At 29.6% G+C, this 12590-nt stretch overlaps 1 protein-coding gene across 1 annotated transcript; it reads right to left on the bottom strand.

Annotated features, from left to right (window-relative positions):
* Window positions 1–3324: 3324 nt before the first annotated feature.
* LOAG_07586 (metabotropic GABA-B receptor subtype 2) lies at window positions 3325–11554 on the bottom strand (the record flags this gene model as incomplete). The annotated part of the gene is made up of 17 exons (XM_003143121.1): window positions 3325–3417; window positions 3714–3774; window positions 4012–4145; window positions 4408–4494; window positions 4645–4782; window positions 4882–4983; window positions 5319–5549; window positions 5934–6066; window positions 6379–6529; window positions 6701–6833; window positions 7137–7379; window positions 7625–7755; window positions 8520–8646; window positions 8872–8988; window positions 9389–9520; window positions 10415–10603; window positions 11351–11554. 17 exons carry the CDS (start codon window positions 11552–11554, stop codon window positions 3325–3327), a joined length of 2406 nt encoding a protein of 801 aa, XP_003143169.1.
* Window positions 11555–12590: the final 1036 nt, after the last annotated feature.

The following is a 12590-nucleotide window of genomic DNA, read 5'->3' as shown; positions in this document are numbered from 1 at the left end:
TCAATGTCAAAGCTGAGTCACCGCTAAAATGTGGAAAGTGGTTCCAGGTTTCCCGACAGTCCTATCGATACCATGTACTAAGTAATGGAATATCGAAATAAAAGGGAGTCACTAGTGAAAATCATTGATTCATTAATAGCTTCGGTTTAAGTTTTTCAAATGGTTTTAATAAAATTCAAGGTAAAAAGCAGGTTTCAACAAACTTAAACTTAAAGAAAAAAGAAATGAAAAAAAACTTAAAAGAAAGACCTAAACTTAAAGCTAACTTGAAAGAATAAATATTTGATGCCGTGTCTTACCTCTTTTGAAATCTTCCTTTTTCTAAATTAATTTATGCAAAATAAATCAAATGGAGCTATTCATGAATTGATTAATTAAAGAAAATTGTAAAATCAATTTGTGATTGAGTGATTGGTGTGGAATAACGGATATAAAACTTTTTTTTCTCTTTGGGAAGTGGAATTGTCTTAGACATTATTATCATCTACGTGATATTCACTGGTTCCAGTACTACTATAATGGATTAGTCAGGAAAATTCTTAGCCGTTTCAGTCTTATCCATCAGTGATAAGTTTAATTTGGAAAAAATAGGTAAGGAAATGAGAGATAAGAAGGAAAACGTGAAAGAGTGGCATCATAAAGTTTCGAAAGAATGCGATTTTAGATCTGTCACATGTTTGGAAGTTAGATAATTGCATATTTTGTTGGAACTATTGCTGAGAACTGACAAATGATGCATTATCAATTCATTCAAATGAAATGTCCACCTGTTGTCAATTACATTGATAAGCAACGTTGACAGCTTCTTTTGCTGTGATTGATTAGTGACCAGGATTAAATCTTTCATATCCTCTTGACAAATTATTCATCAAATGCGGAAAACTTGGTACTATTTTCTTTACTATTACCAATTTTCTTTATTCTTCAGATCGAAACAAAACATATTGAAGACTCTTTCTGGTTTACAAGAATTCTCGTTCCACGGGATATCTTAACCATATTTCTTTGCATATTTAGTAGATCCCAAAAGATCTATGTCTACATACTTTCAACTATAATTCCTTCTTAGCAATGTAGCATTAGGCAGTATTTCCGTTCTTCCTGATTTTTAAGCTTTAAATTCCTTGACATTTGAATTTTTAATTTGAACTTACTTCGTTCTTCGCATTAAAATGAGCAGATAATGATTTTTTGAAGGGATATTAAAATTCTTTCCTTTCCATCAAAGCTAATTTATGTATTCGCTGCAAAATTGTTAATCGTCAAGCTTCAAATTGAAGAAGTATGGCCTGAATTGAGAGCCGATACTTGAAAGTAAGTTAGATTGGATAGGAAATTGAAAAGCCAACTTTATAACTGAAATTCAATGATATTGAAATCAATTTTTTTTCAACAATTTTTTTTTGACGACAAAAATTTAAGATCAATTTTAATTTTGAAACAAAGTTAAATCGTTGAAATCCATTTATAATTTACTCTCAGATAAAACTTCCAATGAAATTAAGTGCCTTTTATTAATTGACCCATCAAAAACTCTTCAAATAATCAAATCAGATTTTATTTATCGGATGCTAGATGAAAGAGCTCTTATGTATCGCAACGAAAACAGCAGTAATTTAATAAGTTACGAATGATCAAAGATTTAAAAAGTTTCATAAGAGAAGTAACCAGAAATGCAAGCAAATTAAATCCGGTCATTCAAAAATAATTAAATAAATGGTGCTAACTGAAATCTAAAAAAATAAAATGGAAATTTTTGAAATATTAAATTTAGTGAGTCAGGCTAAAATACCAAATATTCGTTTCAGCATTGAATATCTGTTAATAGTTTTTTTTATGTGCTTGGAAAAAAATTTGGAAATAAGCGTATTTTGCGATCTTTTTAAAATTAATTTCAGTGTTCGTTTGCCATATCAAATAGAAAATTATCATAGTTTAGTAAATTCTGACAACATTTTACTATTTATTAAGAATAGAAATTTTTTAGTTTTTTTTGTTTATTTTAAAATTTATCTCAACTCAATTATTGATTACAGTTTTTAGATTTGAATCTATTTCACTATGATTTTATTGACCTACAATTCTCAGTTATTTGGATAGTATGCTAATTGTTATGTATTCATTAAAATTGTGCAATTTACTATTGTTTAACATATTGCACAATTTTGCGTTCAATTCTTAATTTTTCAGTTAAATTTCAAATTTTTTTACATTCCCCAAAGAATCGATGAAATTTCGATCTTTTTGTTTCTTTTTTTTTCTTTCTAGGATATTTCCAAGAAAAAATCGTTGTAATATTTTGTTGTTGTTCAGCACTACTTTTGATATTACTATAGCTAAATGAAAATGTCAATATATTGTTAAGCGCTATTAACCATCAACCGCTCTCATCTCTACGTCATTTCTCCTCTTATTTTTTTGTTCCCTTCGAAATTGTTACAATATGCCAATGGCGCATTACCTCACTTTCTTTTTCATTTTTTCTTTTTTTTTTTGATAAGAAAATGAGAAGAAAATAAAGTTCGAACAAATTGCATTAAAACTAATAAATAAGACAACTGTTGATATGTTTCATTCAAATGAGCAAATCAGGAAACACAACGAGTATGAAATAATGCAGCATTAAAATGCAAATTGCAATGCACACATTTTGCACATCATAATAATCCATTAGAAGTCACCTGTTTGAACCATTCTCATTTTAATTGTTCAGTATTAATTAGTAGTCTGACCTGGCTTAGTATTAGTTAACAGTCAGCTAATAGTATTAATCAATAGTTATTTAATAGTCTAGTATTAATTGTTTGGTTTTGTGCTGCTCATACGAAATTTGCATTAAAAAAATGTCAGTTGATTTGGCTGATACAATTTCTAACTTCTAATACATTCTAATTATGTGTTATAATTTTATTTTCCTGGTATTTACTTCATTCATCGAGAAAACAGATATTGACTTACTGTGACAAAATTGATGAAATGGCACATGACCCCCTTGTAGACAGAATAGATAGAGTCTTAGAATCATTATTTTATGCATAAAAGAAAACTTTATTGTAAAATGCATCCTTTGATAACTCAGATGAAGACAATACTTCATTATATTTCTTTGAATTAATACCCGTAATGATATTGATAATAAAGTGGATGGCAAATTTTCAACCTGAAAAACAATTTATCGTCAACCCTTTTGTCTTTTAGTAACATTAAAACTATTTTTTCTTGCATTGGATTCTCAAGTTTAGAAAGAAATTTTCATGAGTGTAATAGCAATAAATCTTCGTATGTTAATGAGAAAATCAAATTTAAACCAGTTTAAATCCCCAATTAACTCTTGTCACTTGGCGGCGTAACTATGTCATCCTCTTGCTCTCCAAGTTGTCTTAACTGCTCTTTCAACTCCCACAGTATACTAGTCTTCTAAAAAAATATATATATCACTGAGTTTTAGTTTCACTAAAACCCATACTTTCTGAAAATTCCACTCTCCTACCACAAAAGACATTTCCGCGCCAATGTTTAAATAACCGCCGAAATGATATGAAGAGAGTCAAAGGGATGAAATTTCATAAAGCAAATTTTCCTTCAAACAGTTGATATATAATAAGAGAGGAAGTACTGTAAAAGTAGTAATAGCAGTGATGAAATATGAAGGAACCTAACTGCCCCAATTCTTCAATGATAAGTTTTTGACATATTTTGTCAGATGCACTTACCTGAAGTAAATATCGATGTAACAATATGTTCTCTTCTTCCAAACGTTGCAAGTGCTCTCGACTAAAAGTATTTGTTTCACTGATTGAAAAACAAAAGAAAAAAGTTAAGTTGGTCCAATTTACAATTGTGGATAGAAGTCCGAAACTGCAATTGCATTGTAAGCGTATTATCAGCGCTTTTTTGAAAAGACCGAATGATAAATATCAACGAAGTTGTTAGTTGATCTTGCTATCGATAACAGAATTTGGTAGTGTTTAAAGAGAAATTGGATTTTCTATCAACGTTTCAGTAACTTACTCTTTGTATTGTGAATCTCGTTGTGATTCCGATCGTCTAAGAGAAGATTTCACTAAACCACGTCGATAACGTAACTCAGTGCCTTGAGGATTTCGAAAAAGTTCCACAATCGGAAATGTAAATATTGTTGTAAACTTAAATGTCGCTGTTAATGAATTCCATTTGCTTGCGATTTCACTAACAAAAGATGGCTTTACTCAAGAACGTTTGAACTAAATTAAACTAATGAATAATTCAGTGTCGAAATCAATATCACATCAGTCCTCAGAATCCCAAATAGAAAATTAAATTCGGGAATGAATTAATCTAACTCCAAGCTTCGAATTAAAACTTTTTTCAAGCGGATCAAAAAAAACTACTACGGAAAACATTATTTTAAAAAAAATTTCAATTTACCTTTGGGACAAAAACAAGGCAAAGAATTAGAGTTGTACAAAATATAATAAAAAGACTTCCCAATATATGCGCTTCATTTATTCGATCCTAAAATGAAGTTTTGATGAAGAAAAAAATATCTTTATCAGTGATAGAATCAATTATCACTGTGTTACCAAAATTGCTATAATTTCAAAACATGAAAAACAACGTGATTTGACATGATCAATCAATTCATCAATTTACGACAAATTTTACCTTCAATATGTATACAAGTGGAAGACCAAGTAAACATGTTACGACAACACTATAAACAGACATTCCTATATATTTACTGTCGTTTAATGCTGGGACATTTACACGTCTCGTTTCCCAAGCAAGAAAACAGCCAAGTAGCTAGAAATTAGAATTCATTAGAAGATTACTTATTTCAAATTAATGATAATAAAATATAATGGAAAGAAATGAACTGAGGAAAGTAACTGGAAGATTAACCATAAGAAGGCCTTTGATACCCAATATGATAGCTTCAAAAATAACGCTATTATCACTTTGACAATGTTCGATTTCTGGTGCTATCATTTTGTTATCTGAATACTGCAACAGATGTGTATTATTATAGGTGGATAATTTCAATTTCATCAATTTTGTTTTATTAGTTTTTTATTTTTCTCATCAATGTTATCGATTTTATCAATTCAATTTTATCTTTTTACTTCAATTTCAATTTCAGCAAAATTGCTTGGATTAATTTATATGGCAATGCATTGTGCTTATTTTGTCAAAGTTTAATGACGATGTCGAAGGAATTCACCATTAAATTTAATTTTTAAATCAATTAAATTAAATTTTGTTAAGTTGGTTAGATAGAATTTTACTTGTGAAATTAGGAAGCTAAAGTTGGTTGAGTAAGAGAGAAGATAATAACTTACAAATATAGCTAATTGGTTGACGTGAAATGTGAAAGGTGAAATGCGAGCCCATAAGGTTAATGAAATTAAATCAACGAGAACAATGAAGCCGACCAGTATGAATAATTTGTAATCTTTGATTGCTTTCTTGTTCATTCGAATATTTTTAAAAATTAAATGAACTCGCCAAGTTTTTGAGAACATCGATCCAAATGCTAGAGTGAAACCAAGGCTTAGTACCCATGTTTTTACCTGGAATGTAATTATTCTTGCTATCAGGTAAATTTTGCCCACGGAAAGAAGATTTCTAGTAAACAAAAAAAGAAAAAAAATATGCTTGCAAGACATTTTCTCATTTTAATTTTTTAAAAAGTAACAAGAAGAAAAATGGATAGAGGAGAAAGATCGGTTTGTCGCGATGTTTTTTGATGCATGCATATTTTTCCCTTCAAACAAAATTAAAGAGACCAAATCAAAGAATTTTTAAATTTAAGTTTATTCTGAAAAGTATGGCGAGAAGTGTTGTTCACATCTGTAGGATAATTCTACCTATCAGTGTTAAATTCTATTTATCAGTATTGAATCACTTATCACTGCTAAATTGTAATGAATTGAATAAAAAAGTAATTAACATACATAACAGAGTGTAACAAAAGTATCCGGTGAAACGAAACGTGTATCGAAACCAAGGAGGATTACACTGATATAAGTGCAAATGGAACCTGCTATGATTAAATTGTTCATATTTGGTGATGACATCTTAATATACCTATAAAAAGAAAATCAAAAGATACTAAAATCATTCGTAGCATGCATGACATGCAACGTAGTACTGCATGTTAAACGATAACTTTTATGAAATAAACATATATGAGCAACATAAGATTCATTCAAATTCCTAATTTTGTGCTAAAATATTTTCAAATGATTTTATACATTTGAATTTTTGTTCATTTTAAAAGTTATAATACTTAATAATAAGGATTGAAATGAATGAAATAACGTTTTCTTATCATGTCTTATATAATCACGTTTTCTTTCTTATCACACTTTCTTATCACGTCTTATATATTTGACTTACCGATGGTTTTGATATCTGATATTAATGATAAGGAAGAAAACTGCTACTGCTACACCGATAGTGGCAAGTAATGAGAGAAGAATGAGTAATACGAATGATATATATTGACGTTCACGTACAACAATTGTTGCATCTAATGGTGGTATCCAATCTAAAAGTTTTACATAAATTACAATCAAAGATGCTCTTAAGTTCATTTAAAGCCTAAAACTTGCTTTCATTTTTTTTTTGGTCAAAACTTTGACAACTCCTTTAATGCTAGCAAAACATCAAAAAATTGTAATAGCTAGCCATTCAACTAAATAACAAATGTTCTTTTTACCTTTAAGAGCAGGATTGAGGACAAGGACAGCTTCTGTACCATCATATATGCCAGCAATTAGATACGAACCATTTCTCCATTGCAAAATTTCAACTAATCCAAGTCGTTCATTATTTTCAAATTGAACTGGTCCCTGAAATTACAAATCGAATATTAATAATAGCAAAAAACGAAATGCAAATTTCAATTCCATCCTTATTAAAAATTATTTAACATGAAGATGTGAACATTTATAATCTGACGTCATTGAAATGATACGTATACATTCATACAAAAAACTTTAACTTGCTTATAATCAAAGTAATGCAAACAAATAATAAATTGATATGATCATAAAAAAGGAATTTGGTCATCTATTGGTGATGTAATCAAAGAATAAAGTGGACAACGGTCAATAATTGTTTGTAAGTTTGGGGGAAAGTACTTATGTACTTACAGTGACACCAATAAATGAAGTTCTGCTGATAGCTTGAAGTAATTCGGCACTGAATTTAGTCCACTCCTTTGTATCGCTCACGTTTGGCATCCAAGTAATTCCTTCACGTTGTTGATGAAGTTCTGCTACATGTTCAATAGCCAAAGCAAGTGTCCAGAGGCCATCGTACACATATCCTTTGAAAACACTTTCCGGTGATGAACCTTCTCTAGCATCAAGCTCCGTCCGAATTGCTGATACCGTCTGAATCATACGTTTTACTCGTCTCAGCAATTAATTCGTTTAATTTAAGAGTAGTTACAGACAGGCACTATGATACATTTATAAACTTTAGTTAGTTGGAAATTTCTAATCCAATGATGTTTATTGATTTATTTATGTGAAAGATTGATTTAATTAACGAATTTATGTATCCAATATTTGCTAAACTGTTGGATTCGGCATATCTAAGTAACAAATACTTATCTAATAATCTAAAATGAACTAACTTTATTGGCAATGGTAAGTCGAGCAAGCCTTTGCGAATATGGTGAAAATTCTACTGCAAAATGACCTTCGATTACTTGCGCTAGCTCTTCTACTGTACAATTGACCCCGGATACATTATGCCACCAATCATCTAAACATCAATTTTTCTTATATTTAACATTTCACTTCCGAACTATGACACAACTTACAACGATCAGAATAGCATTTGTATTCAGAATTCAGTACAGTACAGTTTTTAGTTGAGTAATATAATTAACGTTGGACGTGACAAAGCGTCAATGTCGTACCAAAAACTCTCGGTTCAAATTGCAATAAAGACATGAAATTGAAGGAAGACTATCTACTTTACCGATATCAATTTCTTGGGAAACGTATCCGTTTGGAATGGGTACAATTTAAACCTGTGAATGAGGATCTATGAGAGAATAAGTCTAATGCCAGCAACCGCGGTAATTCTAGCTCTCAAAGCACATATTGTCGTTGTTGCTGTTAAAAAGCTCGTAATTGGATGTTTGTTTCCGGATCTGATCCATCCATTGAATGGAAAATGGCTTCTTAGCTTTCCTATGTTACCTTATTAACTGGACAAGAGTTTACCATGAAAAGATCTTTTTTTGTACAAAATAAATACAAAAAGAAATAATAAACACTGGTTGTTTGCCCAATGAATGAATTGGTTCATTTATTTTGCACCTTTTTTTTCGGTGTCAACTATTGATTTTTATAAATTGCATAGGAATTTATAAAGAAAATATAAACACAACAATCCTCGCAATTAACATGATGACCAAGTCTTTATAGACATGTTTTCAAGATGTTGACATTTTCATTCGCCGAATTAGATACAAATGTATGGCGATACTTCTTGACCTCTAGACTGATCAAAAGACTTACTTTTATGATAGCCAGGTAGAATCCATGCATAATTTTCACCATAAATACCATTTTGGTAAGCTTCACATAATATTCGTACAGCTAATGATTCCTCAAAATCACCGATGAAAATTCGAGCGTCACGTTTCTGAATAGTGAAACGTTAAAGTTCCAACATTTTCATTCAAATGATAATTAGCAAAAGTCGTATGAAAATGTCATCTTTTCTGATTACAGGCTATTTCCGATATTTTAGCATTGTTAATTCAATATCTCAAGATTATCCTAATCATTATTATCCAGTAACTAATTCATTTTCAATTTGTAGACTTAATTTTAACCTCGATAAATGATTGTGGACAAAAATTAAAACCTTTAATTCATTAAGTTCATAACCGATATTTTGAATTTCATCATGTGTGATACCAGCAGTATATATCACTCGAACACCAAATCCGTGTTCCAGTCGTGTTGTTAGTGATTCATGTGGCTTTAAAGTAAATGATAAACAGATCGAAGATTTTTAAACAGGAAAGAGATTGTAATTTAATGCTTGGAATGTTGTTGTGCATATGAGATTGGGATGACATTGGAGATTTTTAAAGGATAAAAAAAAGCTTTAAAAAAAAATGAAAAAGAGCTATCAGAATAGACTTCTTACTCTGATACTCTTAGCCAATTAATAAATATTATTTGCAAAATTTAAAACTTTGATTTGATTGGTTGTCCATTCATTTCTTCCATTTGTAAATTATATCGTTAAAATTTGATAGTTTCAATTATTCCTCCTTCAAGACAGAGCAAATTTTGAATTAAATTCGGCAAGTTTCGACAACTGTGAATTCATTAAGTTGTCATTCTTCCATTAAATCTTTGCTATTTTCACTTACTAGTGCAAAACGTGGATCATCGCTTTGTTTCAGTGTACCAACACGAGTCCAATTAAATTGATAAATTAGATGACATCGTGCTAAATTTGAATTCTGATATCCGGGCACCATACGAAAAAATGTTGGATACATCTAAAATTTCAATATAACAATACGAAGTCGTCCTAAATGATTAGTCATTGCATGCCATTATGGCTTCTTCTCCTAATAAGCAAAAGCCAAAAATAATATTCTAAAAAACTCTATTTAACATAGATTTTCCCTGTCTCCTATTATTTTAGATATACATTAAAAGATTCAAAAGAAATTCATTGTCAACGAGAATATTGCTAATCTTTAATGCTTTTACTTCAAAAATCTATTTCATCATTATTTGCACCAAAAGTAGATTTTAGGAATCTCCTGAAGTCAATTTTTTGACTGGAAATATTCTTGATATACTTTCAACTCTCTACCGTAACGCTTCAATTGGTAATGTAAATTTCTCTCTTAACTTCAAGTAGTTGAAATATTAAACTAAATTGGATTTGTTTATAATGATGTCTTGTGATACCATCATATTTTCTCCAGTAATAGCAGTGTTATCAGTAAAAATAATTAGCATCTCACTAATACCCTGATAAAATTATCATTAAAATGACCATCGAATAACCAAAATAAATCTGTTTAGCGGCAACAAAGGATAAGTAGTTGTTGGGTTTACTTCTATAATCATTGTATTTTTCAAGTAGAAGATAACATGCTTTTCTTTGCATGAAATTCTTATTTTTACAGAATTCTGTAATTTCAATTTCATTTAGAATTTCTCTCAATCACTTTGACCTTTACTCTATTAAATTTGTAGTTTTGTTAATAAATTGGATTGATGTTCGTGCATGTGTCACAGTTGATTTCGTGCTTAATGGCAGGTCAGTACTGATTTTGTTAGATGATTGATTGATAAGAATGATATGATGGTAACGGTTTCAGATTGCTATTCAGCATTTTCTTGGTTGAACATTTATTCATAAATTGCTAAAATCGAACCGCCTGAGCATCCGCGGTGGCAAATTTTGCATGTATTTCAGCATATGACAAATGTAAAATATGCCAATACTTAGATGCCATAGCAACAACTTCGTTAACATTCGTGCATGCATCACCAAAAAGTGCAAAAGGTCGTGGATGTGCATTCATCAGCTCGAACAGTGCTTTCATTCCAAATGATGTTTTGCACTACAATCTATGGAATTTCAGTATAGATGCATTAGAAAATAGGTGATTGACCTAGGAATAACTTATAAGATTGAAAGTTAACTTACAGTATGAATTTTGGGAATTTCTAAAACTCACAAAAAAAAAGATTTCATTTCCGCAACTTTTCAAGCAAGATAAAAAGGAATGTCTCGAGATACAGTGATTTCTTGAGAAAAAAGTACCAAATTAAAATTTTAACTTTTAGGCTTCATTACATCATAAACCTTTTAATATTTCAAAAATCTATTTTCTTGCTGACAAATTGAATTTATCATTGAAGATTGAAATTCCTGAGAGAGAAATAAATAAATTCAACTAATTTATTACTACTTCTCGAAAACTAAATTTTTTATTGTTTGTAATTTCCATTTAGTTGAAATGTGCGAGCATTTTCATTCATTCTAATAAATTTTTGAAACAAAATTCAAAAATAAAATAATTAAATTGATTAATGCAATTTGTTGTTACATAATACTGATTTACTTCTGAAACTTCTGAAAATATTTTCTGTTTATTCTTTTATAAATTGATGAAAGAAGCAAAAATTATGAATGATCAGTTAGAATTTTTCCAAAAATAACTCAACTAAGTTCAAAAATTTATCCTAATGAATATATCCTTTGATCTAAAATTGAAATTGTATTGGAAATTGTTTGAACATTGGTAAAAAGAATTATGATAACGTTGGTAAATCAGTAAAATTGATAGAGAAAAATATTGCAAAACCTCAGTATCCTTGAAGTGTAAATTCAAATAGTAATCGTTTAGAATACAAGATTGATTGTGAATATGTTCCAGAGCGGTATTAACAGCAAGTTCCAATACCCGCTTGTATTGATATGGCAAGAAGACGCCGATTGTTAATGGTATTCGATTTATGCGACGTAATTTCTGGCAGTCATGGGTATAGCCAAACCATATTTGCGCCATTAATAATAGACATTTTAAGCAATGCATACTTTTGCGCCAATATCAAGATGAAAATAAATGACGTAAGTGACGTGAAATAGTAAAATGGGGAACAATTCTTTAAAGTTTCGTTATATTACAAGGCAGTAGAATATTAGCAAATGAATAAACCATTGAATTTCATTGAGCTGAAATAATTAAGAGAGTTTGAAATGAAATGAAATCACATAGTGGGTTGAATCTAATTAAAATCAGTTGAAGTTAAATTAGGCTACATATAAATTGAATAGAATTGAGCTAAATGAGCAAAAAATAAGCTAATTTAGGGTTCAATTCAAGTATCTGTCATTGATTTGATCTGAATCAGGACTAATCAATAATTTCTAGATGTTGATCTGTGACAAGCATCTAATTCCTATTTTTACTACAAATGGCAATCAAATTTATCCTTCAAAAAAATCGCATATAACATATGCATTCATAAAAAGTTAATGGATGGTACTGATTCTTACAGAATAATTATCCATAAATGTAAGCTTAAATTTTGCTTCAAATTAAGACTATGGCCAAATTTTAAGAGAAATACCATAATATTATTAATTTGTCAAAACGAATGACCGGAAGTTAAAATTTTGGCTAAAGTTAATTTATATTTTGGTATAGTTATCAAAATGACGCTTTTTTTTTTTTAAAAAAAAAATAAATTCGAACAATATGAAGCAATAGAAATGTCTGTGTGATTGCTAGTATGGCATAAACAAAAATTAAATTTGCATATTTTAAAGGATATTAGTGGTAGGAAAGGGACATTTTTTGAAGTCAATAGGAGAAATCAACAAAAAACATGAAGGAATATGCCTCGAAACGATGATCCTCATTTCTCATTGATAACAGTTACTATCACAATTCATAATCAGTAACAGATCATTGATCAATATGAAATTCTAAATCTTTTAAATGAATAAAATCGTCTACTGAATACTTCTTTTCATATGTAATTTGGACAAAAAAACAAATCAATTTTTTTTATTCTTCTTAAATATCATTAGCTTTGTGC

Source organism: Loa loa (assembly GCF_000183805.2).
Source record: "Loa loa unplaced genomic scaffold supercont3.14, whole genome shotgun sequence".
NCBI lineage: Eukaryota > Metazoa > Nematoda > Chromadorea > Rhabditida > Onchocercidae > Loa > Loa loa.
This window is presented reverse-complemented; position numbering and strand designations above follow the sequence as displayed.